The sequence below is a fragment of the Megalops cyprinoides genome, chromosome 11, assembly GCF_013368585.1.
Source record: "Megalops cyprinoides isolate fMegCyp1 chromosome 11, fMegCyp1.pri, whole genome shotgun sequence".
Taxonomy (NCBI): Eukaryota; Metazoa; Chordata; class Actinopteri; order Elopiformes; family Megalopidae; genus Megalops; species Megalops cyprinoides.
In genome coordinates, this window is record NC_050593.1 from 20372577 (window position 1) to 20393108 (window position 20532).

The following is a 20532-nucleotide window of genomic DNA, read 5'->3' on the forward strand; positions in this document are numbered from 1 at the left end:
TACATTGTTACAACCATCTGGTGTTGTGGTGGACACTAATCATCAGGTCATTGAACTACAGAGTAGTGTTGGTTGCCCCAGTGGTCAGTGGAAAAAAACTCACTAGAATAACTGAACAACTTCATTTACACACACACACACACACACACACACGCACGCACGCACGCGCACACACCACAATTTACACTTGAAAAGGTAACATACACCTTAAAATAACTTAATCGATACTTACATATCATAAACACATGTCAAATATGAAAAGTATACTGCGTCAGGGGACAAGCGTGCCTCGTGCACCCCGATGGGAAAAATCTGTGACGCTGAAAGTGGTGTACACGCCGCTGGTTAACAGCGATGGAGAGAATGCAGCAAGTCATTGGCTGTGGGCTTTGTAAATTTCATTCAGCATAGTCCAATAGCAACTGAGGAAAAGAGAGAGAGAGCGCGATAGAGAGAGGGGGGAGAGCGACTGGTACAGGCTTGGGCTTTCGCTCCTTAATCTCCTTTTGCGGTGCTCTCTCCCTTCCTTTCTCTCTGTGAAGGTAATCAGATTCCCTACAATTTACAGCTCCACTGCAGTGAATCTAATGAATTCTCTTAATGTATGTAGGTCATTCACTACTGAAACGCAGTTTTTCCTCTCCAAAACAATATCGGAGGTGTAAACGCATTCATTGGTCTGTGAGATTGCGTTTGGGTTTTTGCAGGACTTTAAGATTTTCTTTGCGATAGATATTTTTCCTTCGTTCCTTGAAGTCCGGACTACGGAAAACGACCCAGATGGTCCAGACACAGCAACGGTAATTAAAGTGATTTCTTGTTGACTTTGAATTAATAATTTGCGTTGACTATCTGCTGTTAGAATTGCGTCTGAGATTATTTTTTGTATAGTGGCGGTCTTTTCTTCGAGTGTTGCTTTCCTCAGACGTGCGGTGCAGGCATTTTGCGGTGAATATTTCTCCTCTGGGGATTCATTCCGTAATGTGAGGAAAGTGTACGTACAACCTGTTTTTCAGAACCGTGGATATCATAACAGGGCACAGCGAAATAATGTCACAAGAATCAAGTTATTCAACCATAGCTTCACGACGACAGACGTTTGCTCACATTTTTCGAATGGACTACGCACGATTCATTCCTTTAATGGGAAATTCGGAGGAAACAGTTGAAAGCCTTATTATTTTGCACATAGCCAAGATTCTTGTAAAACATTTTTGGCCTGTTTGGTTTATATCTAGAATAGACCATATATGCGGATGAGCTAAGGCACTATGCATTTTAGTATGTGATCCGAATGAACACTTTGGGTCGAGAAAAGCGGTGCATATTGTTGTGATGGGAGACCGTTTTTTTTTTCATTAATTACCAGCTACCCAAAAGAAGCGAAATCCATTAACCAACCCACGAAAGTTAAATTCGTTATTTTTGAAACGGTCCCAACAGGTTATTTAGAAATATGGTTTCTAATAATATTCCGCTGACTTTTTTCTTTCTATTTAAATGGCAAAGTACAACGCAGGCACTAAAACAGATAGGCATTCCGGTTTGGAGGTAGATCATATTGTGACAATTTCGGGAAACACGTCTGAAATACAAAAGCAAACAGTCGAAATGTCGCAAAATAGAGCCGCTTGTGTTGAGCCTCTATTCAGGTGACATGGACATGACAATATCACCATTATTAAGAGCCCACGGGTACAGAGTTAAAAGCTCTTCTCAGAAATACAAGTGCAATCTGCAAGGACAAAATAATTGCAAAATATTTCAGTTCACGCGTAGCCTCGGCCGGTTTACTGACAGATACAAAGAAAACCACATCAAAAACGTAAATCACGGTTGACTTTATTAATGAGGAGCGGGTCCCGAGGTGGTCCGAAGGCCACGACTGTCGAATCCCATAATTATGCACTCTTTCTGCAAGTGCGTCGTGTCTGTGCGGTATCGCGACCGTACGCTGCAGTTTCTCCTTTTTCTAGATTGTCGGTTTGGTTTTACCTTGGTAGCAAGACAAAGTCACTGTTCATTCAGCACTAGCGACTTCAACAGCGGGCCACAAGGTGGTAGTGTGGACAGCGATTATATTGAAGGGCTTTGGAAGATTTGAAGTGGTAAAAATGTTTTACGGGGGATCTCATGGAAAATAGTCCTGTGCTTTGTTACGCATTGCTGAGTTAACACATGTTATATACTTGTTTTTATGGTATGTGTAGGCCTGCCACATTGTGTGTATTAGCAATAGTAGGTGTGATATTCCTATTAAAATGTTTAATCCATCACCTCCCTAATTTTAAAATGGCACAGTAGTATTCATGCATGGTGCTCTGTCCTTTCTAACTGACGGGAGAGCTCTATTGCACCCCCTCCAACTCACGCCTACCTCTCATATGCAGACGTGGTTGTAAGTATCACGAGCTTGGAGTTATGGTTATAGTCAAAATGCTATTCTTTTAATGCACAAAAATGATGAAATGCAAATATGGATCTGTATTGAAGCATTTCATGAGAACAAATCCCAGACATTCTATACAAAAGTATATATATATATATATATATATCATTGTAAACATACATATCAGTGTCAAAGTAAGTGATGCAACAACAGATAAATAATGCTGTCAGATTCTTTACCACAATATTAACAATAATAAAGTTTAAGCAAACACTGCAGTGTACTATAGACTCTGTAAAGCAGTTATCATAGCCATTTTGTGTAGAAATCTGTCAGTGGAAAATAATGTAAAGTACTATATTCTCCCCAAAGTTGAAAACAATCTCAGATAAACTGCTCCATTTCTAAAGAGAGGTAAACTTTATAGACCGGCCATCTACTTACTGCGATGTTGGCTTCAAATCAAGATGGAAGTAACACAGCAACTTGATCATTTAAGTGCAACCAAAAGAGTGAATTAAATCTGGTGTGGATATTGCACCAGTATCATGTTGCTATAGACCCACGTGAAAGACAGCTGAAAACAACAATGCTGTTATTCCACATGTAACATTTTAGACATATAAATAATAATAAAACACACAATAAATTCAATAAAAGATGTATTGCTGCTATATCTTAATATCTGCTAAGGCCTACAATGTATATTTCAGCATGAGGTTTGATAGAACACACCATAAAGATGGCCTGCAGTGATTTTGTTAGGGTATAGTATGACAACAGTTTTATTTATTTTAAGTACTACATTTAAATACAGCAACAAAACTTTGATAGGCAGGCCAAAGTGTGAGAATAGGCAGGTTTCCTTGTAATATAAAATTGTTCCCTTAACATAGAAGTGTATGGGCCATTGCAAATGATACTCAAAAATGAAACAATAAGATGGTTTGTGGGTTACGGAGGGGGCAGCTAATGGGATTTTTCCATTTTCAAATCAAGCCTTAAATGTTTTGATGTTTATTTCATTCTCACACACTTGAAACACTTGAAAGGGTTTGTTTGTTTTTATGAGGAGGAATTTTATTGAAGGCTAACCCCAGATTATAGTGATAAGGGGGATGTAGTCACTCACCCTGCTGTGGTGTTTGGCCGTAAAGTTTTAGTAAGGATTTTAAGCAAGAGGTATGTTTTTCGTTATTTACTCAATCACCAGTGTGGCAATCATTTAAATTAAACACACAAACTGTGACATAGAAACTACCTACCACTCACCTATTTTGTTACCCAAAGTTAAAGACAGAGGTCTAGAATGGTTCAAATGAATTAAAGTCTTAGTGATATGAAGATCTTTTCTGTTATAGAGTTTTACTGTTAACTTGAGAAGATTCCTTCTTGTAGTGTGCTTTTCTACATGTCTATCATTACAATTTGTTCCCTTCAAAAATATCATTGTCAATGTATCAATACAACTGAAACGGGATCCCTCTTAAGCAGCCATCAAAGGCCAGGAGGTCCGCATAAATATGGCCGAGAATGAAGCACCGATAATCACCCACTGGGCAAGGGGATCAATATCATTTTCAATTCAGATAGGAGCGACATAGAGGCACAGTTCAGCTCCTGTGCAACCAAGCAGGGTTTGTCAAGCTGTTATGCTCCAAGCTGCACGGTCCCCATGTCTGTCAGGGGCCGTGTACTCAACCCTGTCACCGTCTACCAAATCAGCCCGCTCCTTGCTCTCGCGTGCCCTTGTTCACATTCGGCAAGTCTCTCTGGAAATGGAAAAATAATATTATTGTGGGGAGGAGGTACATAGCCATGTACCCTTGCGCCACGTTGTAGAAAGTCCAGGCGTAGATCACAAGCAAATCTGAACCGCAAGTGCAAAATGTGTAGTTCACGTCAGGATTTTAATTCGTTTTCGTGTTTATAGACACCTTCACCTGTTAGGCGCGATGTTTGGTGCATGGTGATGAGAACTCCCTGAACCAGATCTTTTATTCTAATTAATATGCAAATTGCAAATCCTGCCTTCATTAAAAATGCACATGAATTATCGCCTGTAATCATACACAACAGATAATGTTCTGTGGAGCCATACATTTCTCTCTCCCTCCTTTTCTCCTCTTCCATCCCTGCGTTTCCTTGTGGCCCCAACCTCCCCCCAACCCCCTCTATCCTTCTGTTTCACCCCCACCTTCCTGATGTGAGTTACAGCTCTCTGGCTTTATCCAAGCCACATGATAAGTGATAGCACAGCAATGCTAGTCCGCCCTTGATAATGGCCAGGCATGAATCTTCCAGAACATATTTAGGTTACACACAGACAAGCACCTTTGGAAATTTAACGGTTGTGTTCACAGAAGAACATCACTGCATGGCTGAATAAATAGCATCTTTCATTGCTGTGTTAGCTGTTGTAGTTTCAAATACCTTTTGAAAGACTGTACAGAATGGTAAAATTTGAGAATATTAGACAGGTGTTGTGGTTTGAAAGGCCATGTCATATATGAAGGGAGGTGGCTGACTGCATTCTTTAGAGCTCAATCAAATAAAAACTTTTGCTCAATGGACAGCACAGTTAACTCAGGGGCACCATGGATACATTTACATTGTTTCAATTAGGAGTCTGCAGAAAAAAAAAAAAAACAATTCAATAAATGAAAATGCTGCAAAAAACCCCTGCATTTCTGGCACGTCAGACAATCCCATTTGAGGCAGTAATGGATATGTCAATTCTTGGGATTTTACGGGACAAAATGAGATAGTTCAAGGAAGCGAGGAGCCCACTGACATATCGAGCATTTGCTTAGATGTGAAAGCTGCCATAGCCTGTAATAGTGAAAGTGTGAAAACTAATTAATCGGCTTTTCAGATTTAACTAACTGAGCCTGAAATCCTGCTGACCACTTCGTACTCAGCCTGGGCAGTGGAGGGAGGAAAGGATTTTCTTTAGAAATTAAATTACCTGCGGGATATTGAAGCTTGAGCGTTCCTGCATTATTGCATGCAAACAGGTTTCTAACTTGTGCATTCAGTGTTCATGAAGCAGCTTGTGTACTCGGTCATGATGGTACTGAGCTCAAGAAAAGCACTATTTCTTCACAGGGGCTTTTTCAGGAGGACCCTGCAACTTATCAGGTGCCTATTGGCCTCTCCGATGACGTTAGCTGCACTTATCATCCGGTTGGTACTTACTTCACTGTAATGCAATGTGGAGGTTCTCCTTTGAAAATGGCTATTGACTCCATGAAAGTGTATCAGAAAATAGCATTCATTTCACTTCAGAACAAATGTAGAGATTGTTAGGGAGAGATGAGCCTACCGTGCAGCTAGCGATTGCAGAAAGTATCACATAAATGGGGAAAAACATGAAAAAGTAGATTTGGATCTTTTATCTGATTAAAAACATTAAAGAGTTATATTATAAGTCATAATTTAGAAAAAGGGAGAGAGGAAAAACAGGGAAAACAGAAACATGATGTGGAAAACCGATGTGGATAAGACAAATCAGAATATTAGGACCAGCTCTCCAGACAGACAGACAGTGACTAAGATCATGTAGGCAGTGATAATGAGTTAGTCAGCATCACTGAGCTAGAGAGCAGAAGATCATGTTCATCAGAGTTGTGACTAAAAGTGCACAAATTGATGTCATAGAGTTGTGGGGACTGTGCGGTTTTATTGAGTGGCTGAGAGCAGGAAGTACATTCACAGTGGAAAAGAGCCTGAAGGAGCATTCCAGTATTCCGCCATTATTGTATCCTCCATCATGGATTTCTTTTTCTCAGGACTGATATTTTTAACACAACACAATACACACACACACACATGCATGCACACGCACACACACTTAATTGAAACCACCATCTGGCATAAACCATCGTGGTGAATGACTTTGACTGTAAAAACCGTGCATATAATGAAAGATAAGACATATATTGACACATATTAACAAGTATGGTGTAGTGAACCCTATGAAGTAAACATACTGTACTGGTTTTGTAGAAAGAAAGAACATGGAGCCTAAACATGATCCAAGAGTCTTCCTTTCAACAGCAATGTGTGTACACCCTTCCTGCTCTCCCGAGGGTCTCCATTTTGCATAACCTGCACCATGGCATGGTTGAGATGCAGCACAAAGGGCCAGAACTTTTAGAAATCAATAGCTACAGATGAGATCCCTCTAACAGCCCTCCTCTCCAGAAGCCTTTGTGACAGCTCTGTTAATGGAGGAGCGCATTAATAAATGACTACTGAGTCATTCCCCCTGATTTATACAGGCCCCTTTCATTATGGGCATGAACACAGACTGTAAACAGATGTGGCCCCTTGGAAATGCATTCATTCGTTCATTCATTTATTCATTTGTTCAATCTAAACAGCTAGTTCTCAAACCACGGCTCACTGATATCCAAGTTTGTACTAAGCTGCCTTGGATGTCCCTCACCATTTAATGTAAAATCTATGTCAGGGGGACAATAGTAAGTTGCACATAGTGTGACATTGAACGGGAAGGCCTTTGTGGCAGGATTCATACACAGGAATAAGCAATATCTGCCTCTGACCAGGAGGGTTTACACATGTAGAACACACATTCTGGAAATTATATTTGAAAATTTGCATAATTATGATTTCTTAAATCACTAAAAAATAGTGTCAAGAGCGTCTGATATTATTTTGATTATTTTGATTGACAAATAGAACAGAGTGCATGCAGGACTTACAATAACAAGCAGAAAGAATAACTGAGATCTAATAATCTTACTGCTCTTTCCTATGAACTGTACATCATAATTATTATGATACAGAAATGTGACATATCTCTTTAAAATATATTGGTTTACAAGATATGTTTAAAATACGAGTTTCATGATTTTTCTTATGTTGAAAGATCAAGAGAAACAAATCTAATTTAATTGGAGAAACAACGAGTTTTTTCTGTGACATGGGAAGAATATGAGTGAAAAGTTCATTGTTTAATGAATGGTGTGATGGAAAAAAAAAATTCTGGCCATATATTTGTAAAGATTATTATTTCTTTCCAGTGCTACACATTTTCCCATTAAAACTGCCATTGATTGTTTTAAGTAAGCAAATGATGCAAGCCTGAGACATCTAATATTGTAAATTAATGGGTTAGATTAAACCTTGATGAGAAATTTTCACAACAATAAATGTTGTCATATAGGGTAGTGTTCTTCGAAAACATTCCTCTGATCGCAAAAGCCTATTAAAATGATGAAATTGTTAAAGCACTATTATTCCAGCTTACCCATTTAAAACAAAAATCCCACTTCCTGTAATGTTCATGTGCACTCCACAATGAAAGATGAAGCATATGGATGAATATGAGTAATGGGAGGAACTATTAATGTATGTATGAATGCAAAAACATATATAAATGATCATTAACACACTGAAGGGTTCTTAAAAGCATCAGCATAAAATTATGTGGCAATAAAAAATAGCTGAGACAGGGTGCTCGTTTCAAGTGCAGAGTAAGCCCTATGGTCAAAACTGAGCGTGTTATCTGCTGATGGTGACCAGCAGTGCATAGTAGTGAAACGACATTGGCTTGTTGCCTGGTTACTCCACTGTGGCACCCTCTAATGGCTGGTGAGTTGCCTGCAAAGTCTTTTGGTGACATTAGTGACAATGTGATCATCCTTGAATTGCATGAGTGGTGCACTGTGGAACTGGCAGTGTAAAAAATATAGAATTTCACTCGCTTTGCTTAGATAGTCCTGTCTGAGCATAGGGGATTAAGGACCAAGCTTAATGTAATACAACTGGCAATTCTAAATTGGGTGACAATTAAGGAAAAACATGAGATAAAATCCTAAAAAGAATTGAATGTCAGAGGGATTGGAAAAATTGGTTGCGTGTCCTTTTTAAAGAGTTAGAAAGGGCAACGAGCAGTGGGGTGGTAGTCTGCAGTACATACAGTAGCTGCAGTGAGGTAATTTACTGAATTGTCTAGACAAATGAACTCAAGAAGTTCTGTTTGCACTTTTTTAAGAGGAAATAAGGAAACAAGAATAGATGTTAGTCTGGTCTTTTCATTGCATGTAAGCATTTAATAAATGAAACCAGGAACCTTGATAACAGTGATGTTGACCTTAAGCAATTCCATATAATGCTAACATGTTATTGTCACTTGCAATTGAAATAGTCTTTTTTGATCTATGGTTACATTAAATTAAATTATTTACTTCAATAAGTAATATTTGAAATATTTTTTATGTTTATATTATTATATTATTTGTTATATTTATATTATATTAATATTTATATTTTCTATTATGAGTAGCCTTCATGTTTGGTTATGTGCAGTATGATGTCTGGTTAGCATGCGGGTTGACTTCCTGATTTTCCGTCTACCAAAAATAATGGTGGAATTACATCCATACAGATTATTATTATTATTGTTGTTATTATTATCAATGGATTATGGATCATTTGAAACTCATAATTAGGATGGACAAAAAAATCTATGTTTATGGAAACCCATTAAATCATTAAATATACTTGTAAAAAGACACTCAATGACCATCAATGACCATGCAGCATTTCTTTTGGACCTAGAAACTGAACTGCAATAATTGTCATATTATAAACATAATTGCCATGTTTCAGTAATCCAGATATTACCATAATTGTTGTGTTTATAACCAAACATTCTTGCTGTATAGCTAGTATTGAAATGGTTGCAGTTTTTTTATTAGTTTGATTTGAAACCTTATTTACTGTTTTAAAGTAAATATTAAGACAGGATGACTAGTCAATATTCTGTAGGTCCTTGTTAATCATTAATTCAGGTTGTCTGCTTTCTCTTAACCACAGGCTAATCAATAAAACAGGAATCAATTCAGGGAAGTAATAGCACCAGCAAAAACAGAACAACGTTTCCCATCCTCCTGTTGCCTAGAGACCAAGGCTTCCAACAAGATAAGACCTGCCTCCTGTGATGGGGAGTGGTGAGAGGGCCAATCTAATTGCTGGCCGTTTTGTGCGTCAGTCCAACGTTGTAGCCTGAAGTGAGGCAATCGGGCTGTGGAAGAACCAGACCGTTCCCACTCCTGTTACAGTGGACCATGTCGAGGCCCAGAGGAATTGTATGGCTGCCATTCATTTTCACCCCTGTTTACGTCATGTTGAATGTAAACTTGGTCTTCTGGATCGCTGCCCTCGCCGTGAGGTTCACCGTCATCAATGGCCAACAAGCACAATATTCTATCGTCACCACAAACTATGGGAAGCTGCGAGGATTAAAAACTCCGTTGCCCAACGAAATCCTGGGACCGGTGGAACAGTACCTGGGGATCCCTTACGCCTCTCCGCCCACGGGCGCGAGGAGATTCCAGGCCCCTGAACCGCCCTCTTCTTGGCCTGGCATCCGAAACGCCACCCAGTTTGCGGCTGTCTGTCCTCAGTACCTGGAGGACAGGTTTTTGCTAAACGACATGTTGCCCGTCTGGTTTACTGCCAATTTGGATACAGTGGTAACCTACGTGCAGGACCAAAATGAAGACTGCCTTTACTTAAACATCTATGTCCCTACGGAGGACGGTAGGTCACACGTTTAACACCCAGCACTCCGCTTTCTCCTCATTGGTTTTGTAGGTTCCTTTCCATTTTGTAGCAAATCCATACATCTCATGGCAAGTTGAACTGAATTTTATAGTATTCATTTTAATGACTGAAGGTCATGCAGGTGATATAAAAAATGTGTACATTCATTATACAGAGCTGGTAGAGATTTCAGAATGGTCATCTATAGCTCACTGACATCTGTATGTATTTTTAGAGGATGTATATTGCTGTTATGTATGTGTCAATTTTTTTCCTTAAGTGCATGTTTTAGATTTTGTCATTTTGAAACATTTCAAGCGGGGAAAAGGTGTTCTTGCTTGTTGATTTTCTTCAGTACACAAAACCTTTTTTGACCAGTCAGGCACACTTCAGTGATAAGTCAGAGAAGTCTGGGCCATTGAAACAGATGTAGTGAACCAACAGAATGTTTAAACAAGAAACTGGCACACGTGCAGTGTTTTGGAGAGACAGTGTGATGCATTTACATTGTATCTGAGGCTCACAAACACAATTCCTATAAATATCCATCACTCATAATTACTATATGACATGACAGCTGCCATCCTGATTCCTTTTTCTATTGGAAACTGTGTACCACAGCAACCATTTCACTCAAGTTCAGCTAAAAACATATTGTGCACCTGCCTTGTGCTACATAGGGAAAAAATGACATTCCACAGAATGGGTCCAGTGGTCAACTAAGATGAAATTTTGGTGTGGATCACAGACAGCTCAGTGGAGTAAAATCAGAAAAAAGGCTGTTCTGGGAAATGAATGTGCTTGTATGTATTAGAAATAGTGGCATATAACATCACTTTCCTCATCACTGTGCCTGTATGTTTGCTAATGGATCTCTGGAGAGATGGATGAAGGATGAGGTCAACTTGAAGTATGTTATAAATATCTGATTATTTTGCACCACTAGCAAAAAAAAAAAAACAGAACTGCATATTGAGCACTTTGCCATAGGCGAGTTAGATTTATATAGAATTAATGCATGGTGGAAATGTTATAATACATCCGATCATGTAATATTCAGCAGCAAAAATATGAATGCTGGATGTTATACATTATAAATGTACACATACACATACATGGCCACACACACACACAAACGACCACACACATGGCTGCACACACGTACACATGCGCGCACACACAGTGTGGAGTGTAGAGAGATATAGAGAGAGAGATGTGGGTATTTTTTTCTATTAATGTTTATTCATGAAACAAGTATCAAACAAAAAAACAAAGCTTTGCAGTTTGCTATAACTAATGCACCAGATGTGCAAATCATTATACTTTCATTTACAACTGCATAACTGACGATGGAAATTGTTCAAATTTCTACTGAAAAGATTCTGAATTAATTTTTGTTAGGGTCACTATTATAAATGGTGATACCAAAAAAATCTCATAATCATATTGAAGACAAGCTAAATCTCAGCAGTACTGGGTCAGTACTGGAGGATGTGACCACAGCACTGTGACCTGGTGGATAACATTCTGAGCATAACATCTCTGCTGCAGCCACAAACAAAATATCATTAACTTCAGTAAAAATTCCACTGTATCAGTTTGTCTCACAATGTACAGTATAAAGTGCTAAATTGTGAATGCCGTAAGCTATCAATCAAAGAAATGGTCTTAATCAGGAAGCAGTATTTAGGTCAGTAAGGGAACATCGTAATTGCGTTTCTTTGTCTGATCTTTGTGGCTCTGTGCTAAATATAGTTTGAATGAATGGTTGGAATGAATACCAGATTAAGGAAGGGAGTGAGGGATAATCTCATGATTTGACTTCACTGCGACTAATGTCTATGGTTTTCTGTGCTGTTGTGTTGAACAGTAAACTCTTGTGTATCTCAGGTCTTCCCCCATACTATTTTCCTATGAAATCCTCCTTAACAAAATTCACACACCCATGTGCAGGGTATCAAAGTGGCACTTTGCATAACCAAAATACAAAAGCTAGTGTTAGATGATGGGAATAAAATGGATCTCCACTGAGAAGAGCACATCTTAGATGTGTAGGTTATGTAAGTATTCTCAATGTGAATGTGTATTATAGACACAATTGTATATACTGCATCTATGATGCAAAAACACCTGACTGTGTTCTATAGAAGGCACTTGTTATTTTAACCTTTTTTTTTACTGAAAAACATTACCTTTTTTTCAATTTCAAGTGAAACTAGCATCCAACCAACCAACAATATATGTGTATATATATATATATATATATATATATATATATATATATATGTGTGTGTGTGTGTGTGTGTGTGTGTGTGTTTGTGTGTGTAAACAATTGGCACACTTTCAGGAACAAATGGGCCATCTCTCCATTATCCACTTCCATCACCCTGATCAAGCTACCAAGCTACCAGCCAAATTGAAAATGGAAGGCAACACAGTAATAGCATTAAGCGCTGAGGGGTTTACGCACCAAGCATGGATGTACACAGTGTGAATAGTTGAGTAGTGCAGTAAATGTAAGTCATCATAGTGCAATACATAATGCAGCCATTGCAACTATTTTATTAAATGTTGAAATACTGGGTTTTTGGAAAAGGCCAGTGTTATTTAAAAAAATCCATTTAGAAAGGAAATTTCAGATGGAAAAAGTCGAATCCTTGTTGTTTATTTTGTATAAATGTTAATTTGCCAGCCTGATGTAACAAAAATGATATTTTCTTTGATTAGTGTCACTTATAGCTACTCATAGTTTTATAGCCTACTGGATGCAGTCGTTTTTCAGAAGTGGGATTAATCTAAAAACAGCACTACACCTTACTGTAAGTTAATTAAAAAAGAAGATGACAAAAACGAAAAAAAAAAACATGTTGCCTAGGGGACTGGTCTGGCTGAGGAGACATTAAGACTGTGGACACTCTTCCATTTTAACTATATATTCATTCATTTTCAGTTCCATCCATTCCTCCATATATTTCCATAAATTACCAACAGAGGACTGGAGGGATAATAATGCATGAAGATGCATGCATAAAATCTTGTTGGATTCATTTCCCTCCAGATCATAGAAGCTCTACAATATTTCAGCTGAATGTGAAAGACAGCACATTCTGACATATTTTTCCTTCAAATCTGTTATTGACTTTCACTAGCCTGCATACAACACACTATAATTTTCGGCATGTGGTGCACATCTTCAGATCTCACAATGAGAAAATCAGATGCATTTATTCTGTTGGATCTTGTGACGTTTATCCACAAGTGTAACATGCAGCTTTCAGCAGCGTGATATGAACAATTCATCACATGTATTACATGTACAGTTACAAATACAAGGCCATGCTACTGAAATGAGCACCAAAAAGGTACTATGTAGTCTCATTTGCATTTTTCCATCACCGTGATTTTGTAATGGTCCATCTCCCTTATTATGGATGTCTTTCTTTGAAGATAGGAATATCTAAATAGTAATATAATTAGTGGACATCCCAGTAATGGTGTCTATATTTGTTTCTATTCTGGTTTATGTTTATTTTATTGCAATGCTCCTATATTACTATGTCTCCTGTTATTTATTATTCTGATGTATAGAATGAGATATTGCACATGGGTACTGGTCTCAAAATATGAATAACCAACTTTTTAGCCATTGAGTAGCAGAGAAATCACTAGTCACATACAGTCATAATGTAATGTATTACACTGAGGAAAATCCGTAAAACTTCAGGAAGAGTTAATGTTATAATACATTCTGCAAAATGGTCCCCATGTTCTGGTCTGTTGTTACAGGAGTCAAGGGATTGTACCTGACAGTTGTACACTGTGTCCAAGGTCAAACACAGAAGGCCTATAGGCACAATATTAATATACCACTTTTGTTTGCAAAGAATCATAATGGCATCTGCAAAGTATTCATATGGAATTTGTATTTTGCTACATGTTTACAGATGCGCCCATTTAATTTGTCACGTTTCAGGTGAATGTGTGACCATGATTGCGTGACTGTTTTGCTGGACAGGCAATTACATTTTGTTTATCTTCCAAGGGCTTGTGTGAATTCCACACCAACATTGATACCTTTCTCAAAAACACATGAATATTGATCTTGAGAGGGCATGATGTCTCAGTGATTAGCTGCCAGGCCTGTGTGAAATTGAGTCCATTTTCTGACAGGTCCCATGTCCCGAGACTCAAGGTCTTGGGGTCAAATCAATGTGCGGGATGCAGATCACATACAGTAGCAAGCTGGGTGCCTCTCATCCATAGAAGCCTCTGAATTGCTTTCAGCTGAGGAAACCAGCTCCCTCATAACTATTTGGCTTTCCGGCCTCATCTGATGGTATCACACTGAACTGTGTGGACATGGTATACGCAAAGTGATGCCCATCTGAGGAACACCAAGAATGATCCTGAAGAGGCTATAATGTAAAGTATAACCAGGCAGGTTCCCATGGGATGGATCAAGAAGGGCTGGTTCTAGACCAACAACCACATTCAAACGCTGCAAAAAAATTCTGAATCTAAAGAGCAGGCCTACTCCTGATGGGAACATCACGATTTGAATCGCGGTAAAGAAAAAAAAAAGCCATTAGCTAATTGCCACAGTTTCTCTTCGAAGCTGTGGCTTTGATCTCATTCAGATATAACTGATGTGAGAATTCCCTTGGCACAGAAAATGCAACAAAGTAACAGGACTGTCTACCATGTGGAAACATCTATAGCATCTGAATTACCTGTTGAAATCATTATTTGCAGTTGAATATTGTAAATACATAACAGGCAATTGGGACACAGGTTATACAACTTGAAAGCATGGTATTTTCGGTGGAATCCATGTTACGAGAAAATGGCTATGAATTCTTCTAGGATAGGAACAATCTCAGTCACACATCAATTTTAAATCTTTGTATTAAACTGAAATTAGCTGAAAGTATCCTTAAAACTGGTCTTTTTCACTGCATTGTGGAACAGGCTCCAAGGTGACCAATTCATAAAAGGTACAGATTAAGAAAAATAGTTAAACTGCTAACATACACTATTAAATACAAAGTATATTTTGTGATTCCAAACTTTTTTGGCATGTGTCAGTATGCAAACTAAATTTAATTTCTACTCCACTCTGCTTTAATTTTGCGTCTTTCCAGTTTATTTTCTCCTATAGAGCAATAATAAGGGACTGACCTATTTGTTGGAGAGAACTGTGACATATGTTTGAACGCCAAACAGTCTTTAACAGCATTGTGTGTACTTACCGCATTTGATGTGATACAGGTATATCACACATTACTGTAAGCATAATACTGTGATAAAAAAGTCTACTGAAATTATACTTTAATGCTATAATAGAAAGAATGTACTTCACATTATTTTTGTAGTCAGACACAAAAGCAAGCAGGAATTCACATTCAGCAGTTCAGTCAGACACGTTGCTTGCCAATATAGACAGCACTACAGAATGCATTAGAAAATATTGCTTTTCAGGAAATAAATCAATCTGTTAAAATTAATTGGCTCTCCTCAACTGTATTGAAAGCTTATGCACACTCTCTGTTTTGCTTCCAGTATAGCTAATGCTGTAACGTCACATTGTTTGTACTGTTATTTAAAACGAACACATTTAAGAAACATCCAGCCAAACAGTTGTCCGAATATTTCACCATTTTGTACAGAGAGGGAAAGGAGGAAAAGGCTATGATGCTGGCAATACTTTTAAAAAGCTACATCAGTAACACACAATATAAAATTATGTGATATGTGAGCTCACCTGAATTAGCCGTTGACAGAGTAGCTTTTCAACTATTCCATCGAAAAATAATTTCGCCTTTTTGACAAATGTAGAGCCTCTATTCAACTAGTTGCATTTCTGTTTTTATCTGTAAGAATTTCTGCATTTTTATGTAATATATTTTTTTTTTTTGTGAAATCCAAAAAGATTTTGAGTGCATTTCTTTCTTTTTACCTTTTTTTAACAAAGCTGCCTTTTTTTTTTTTCAAATGTCCTCCCCTTCCCTCTACTTTTTTCCTGTTGACCTTAGGAGCCAACTCAAAGAGTCACGACGATGATATAACCAGTAATGATGGTGGCGAAGATAAAGGTATTTTTTTTTCTTTTTTAAAAAGAAAACAAAAAAGCTTGACAGTGGTGCATGAGAATCCTTTTGATTTTTTTGTGAATTAGTTTTTGTGGGTTTTTTTTTTTTTTTTTACCTCACCTTCTTTTTCCCCTTGATGTGCATACTTGTGTGCACCTCTTGGATTCCTTATTTTTCAAACCACTTTCTTCTGTGGAGAAATTAGCATATAGATGACTACAGCTCCCATGCGAGAAGTGTTATAGGCTCTCTCTAAACGTGTACAAAGTGAGCAATATAAATGTTTTTTTTTTTTTTTGGACTGAATTCTCTCCCTTCCCTGCACTGCAAATTGAAACAGCAACTGAACCTATGCATGCATTTTAATTGATTTAAACAGTCATGTTGCCCTTCCTCGTTTTTACATTGCTCAGTGAAGCATGGACACTAACCCTTGTTTTAAAAGTAGGAATCTGCTCATTTGTAACTATGTCAAATTATATATACTACTGCTATTCAAGTGTCTTTGAGTTGTTCACTTCTTTGCATGAAAGCAACTCTGCCAGTACGATACAGTGAAATGTCATGTCTCTATAACTTGATACAGACAAGCATTTGAATGAATAAGGTCTAACCCTGAAAAAAGTTAGAACTGTGCCACTCAAGTCTTCATATTCAGGTACAGATATACCTTGGTTAACAATGAGGATGAGTTCCATAAGGTTCATGACCAGCATATACAGGGATGTGGTCCAGGGCTTTATAAAAGAAGTCATTATTAAAATGCAATTCACTGTTAAAATAACATCAAATGTATGCTAAACATAAAACATACATATTGACACTCAAATTTTATTCAGAGTGCTTAGCTCTTAAGTGTCCTTCTCCTTGTAATTGAGGGTGGGAGAAGACGGTGTCACAGGGCTACATCTCATACTGTAGGTTGTGCATCATATCTTCTACCCAAGCACTGAAGATTTTTGACATAACACTGCTTCTTGTGTATGTTAGTTTTATGCCATTTATGTCACTAGCATGCTGCAATGAAGTCCTAACTTTTCTGCTTAATTTAAAGTGGTAGTCAATGTTGACTGTGCTAACCTGGACATACAACTTACCTTTTCACATCTCTGGATTCTTGGCCTGCTTATGATCTGTATTTTAGTACAGAAACTAATGCACACTTAACCTTTTTATCCTAGAAGGCCACTCACAGTCACAACAGATGTTTAGATGCCATGCCTAATGACAGCAATTCATGAGAAATGATAAAGTGAGATAGGGACCCTTAGCTTCAAACAGAGAACTCTTCATTGAACTCTTCAGAACTCTTCATTGATCAGACTTTGATAATGTAAACATGATTCAAGCAATTGTATTTTCATTGTCTTGAAATGCTTCCTGTGATCCAATGTATTTTTTAATACATTTGTATTTTTGTAATTATATTTATATAAAAAAAACTTCGTAATACCTTCTTTGCTTTGTTTAGAATCGTCATTAACCGATGACAAACACATACAAAGGATGTCTAATACAAATTAAGTCCTCAGTTTTGCTGTTATTGTATAGTCTGTTCAAGGTAGGCTACTGTTGAATGTGCTACATTGCTGCCATTGTATTTATCAAAGGACAAAATCCAGATTTCCCTTAAGTGGAGAACTGGAGAAAATCAGCAGGTGTTTTCTCATTCACATGGAAGGTAATCTCCTATGGTTTGAATATTTTTTTTTTCCATAATCATGGAATGCTTCTAATGATGATCATGAAAATGACGTTTGGTAAAATTAGAGTGCCTATGTTCTCTTTTTCAAAAGGTTGTCAAAAATGTATGTACAGTATAGATCTGCAGTACATAATGGGCTTTATCCAGGCGTTCTCTACGTCTGCATGACATTTGAAATTTTGATTACCGTCTCTGAACCAATATAAATTCATGTGTATTCGTTTATAAATTGATGTGCAATAGTTTATTGTCAAATCTGGTGATACTAGTAATTCCATTATTTTTGATTATTTGCTTTCAGATTCTTCCCTCTCTCCAGTTTGATAACTGTTGTGAGACTTCTGTATACACATGGCAGAACTTGCAGTTATTACAAATGGAGAAAATGTTGAATAATCATTAAGTTTTAATTGTTTGTGATTGGCTTTGCAATATTACTGTGCTCAGATCTCACAAGAACCTGCATTTCTCTGAGGTGAAAATATATATTTCTTCCATTCTTACAACCATTCTGGGATGAATACATTGGTGTCTACATGCAACTGCATATTTTTGCAACTGTATATTTTCAGAGAAAAAAATACAGCAAGACAAAGATATAATGTGTCACAAAAGAATACTTCATTTTTCACGTGCACAGTTTCTTAAAGCTGAATAAACCACCCATTTTGATATATTAAAATTCCTGGATGAAGCCCGTTCTTTTGTTACTGAAAAGTAATATAGGAAAACAGCATTTAATACCCAGGACATACTCAAATATAGTGCGTCACGTGATGCAAAAAAACAAAACTGCAGTAGATCACATGATTTATCATTGTGCTGTTTGGATAGTGGGGAATCATTGCATACAGACAACGTGCCCCTCTGCAGGTAATGGGCTGTTTGGCTTCTCAGAGTTTAAACCTTAACCGAGTGCACTCCAGCAGAACTCCACCACGCTTTTTAAAATTCAGTAAAAGGTCTTTGGGTAGAATTCCTGCACAAGGATGTTTTTGAGAAAGCTTTCATGATGCTTGCCGTACATGTGCCTCTTTGACCACTGGAGGAAGGAAGCAGTGACTATTTTTCAGGCTTTGTGCAGTTTCATCTGAGCATTACAGTAAACAGAACAATGTAATGATTTCAGAATATGGAGCTTCATGTGCTGCATGGACGCTAACAACCATCTGCATCCTTCCAACTAATATTTAGCACTATGGAAAATTGAGGCAATGGGCCCCTATACAGATGAGCTATGCAGGTTACATTGATCTGTGCATATGAGAATATATTACTCTCCAGCAAATGATGGCAATGATAAATGTCTTTTGTTGCAAAAGCACCAAAGCAATACCTTCAGATTTGGAGGGTGTAGAGTATCTTTTGCATTCAGAATTTTGCATAAGGAATGTCTCATGCCCTCCACATGCAATTATTTTGTGCACTGACCAAATCACTACCAATGTAACATATTGAAGATGCACTGAAACAGTCAGGCATCTCCGATTTGGAAATACATTGATGAAATGGCTTTAAAGACAGCATATGAAAGGACATTTTTTTTTGTTAAAGCTTATGATTTTTGCAAGCCTCCTGCTCTGCTTTGGATCCATTCCCTGACTTTTCTACGTGATTTGGTGACTGGTCATAAATTAGAGCAGTGGTCTTAGCACGGGGAAAACATTAACACACTGTACAGTATGACTGTGAAGCTTGCAGTTTGTAACCATTTGTATAGAATGGGAAGCGAAAACCCTGGGAGTTCTCGAAAGTTCTGTGTGAAGATTGTGTCCTCTTACTAGAGCCCAGATGGGAAAACACAGGAGGCAGCTTTCTTATGGGCACAGAAACTACCAATAATGATCAGAGGTGCCAGCGGAGGTGAAAAACTGTGAAATGTATGTATTTACGCTGGCGAGCCTGGGCGCCCACAGCAAAGGTGGCAGAGATTAATAACCTGTCACAGCGGTTTTTGCTGAGAGCATTAACGGGCGCGGTCGACGCGGCAAGCGCTGCCCGCAGGGCTGCCTGTCCACCGTCAGGTTGGCAGTGGTGTGACCGGAATGAACCCAAGGTCCACTTCCTCACCACAGCCACCAGCCGATGTAACACAAACCACTAATCAGAGTGCAGCAGGACCTCTGCTGACTGACAATTACACTGAGTCCCGAGCGAACTCGATCTGTATGACGCTGACATTGTACACAGCGTCTAATGCACCAGTATCAGGCTGCTCAGAGCTATGTCCACAATATGTACAATGTCATTGACAATTTTTCCTAGCTTGGCTTTCTTGTCTAACTGACTTTGGGTGATGTTTTGCGTGGTTCGCAAAACTGCCCAAAACATCATTCAACTGAAACATTTCAGTTTCAGTTGCATAACAAAATATGTGATGTTACTGTCTAAATTATTGCATAATATCATGTACAGGATATACTGGAATAAATCTGAAATACTCCCTTACTGCCTTGCATGCTTTGAATTAATAGGATTGACTTGATTGGTTGAGTTTATGCATATCATTTGACATTACTTTTTACTCAGTGACATATAAAAACAATGACATATATATACACATATATATATATATATAGATCATTTAATGTTAGAGAATTACGATTTTGTGTGCAGTTAAAGATGTATTCTGTTATTTGACCAATGTCTGATTAGAAACAGTTCTTTTGTACACATCAGTTCTGGACAAACAAAATTCATGTTTAATTAGATCTATAATAAACCTCCTCCATATACCTCCTCCATTTATTTGTTAAAGTACTGTTCAACAAACT

The 20532-nt window shown here is 37.9% G+C and overlaps 1 protein-coding gene across 3 annotated transcripts in view; it reads left to right on the forward strand.

Annotated features, from left to right (window-relative positions):
- The first annotated feature begins 495 nt into the window (after nt 1–495).
- LOC118785705 (neuroligin-4, X-linked) overlaps nt 496–20532 on the forward strand; it is a 60406-nt gene continuing 40369 nt past the window's right edge. The window contains exons 1-3 of one of the 3 annotated variants that reach the window (XM_036540582.1): nt 496–800; nt 5498–5575; nt 9236–9961. In XM_036540582.1, the coding sequence (XP_036396475.1) occupies nt 9487–9961 (475 nt within the window). In that variant the 5' untranslated portion in view covers nt 496–800; nt 5498–5575; nt 9236–9486. The remainder of the gene's footprint in view (nt 801–5497; nt 5576–9235; nt 9962–20532) is intronic. The other 2 variants (XM_036540581.1, XM_036540583.1) reach the window with 2 other exon arrangements.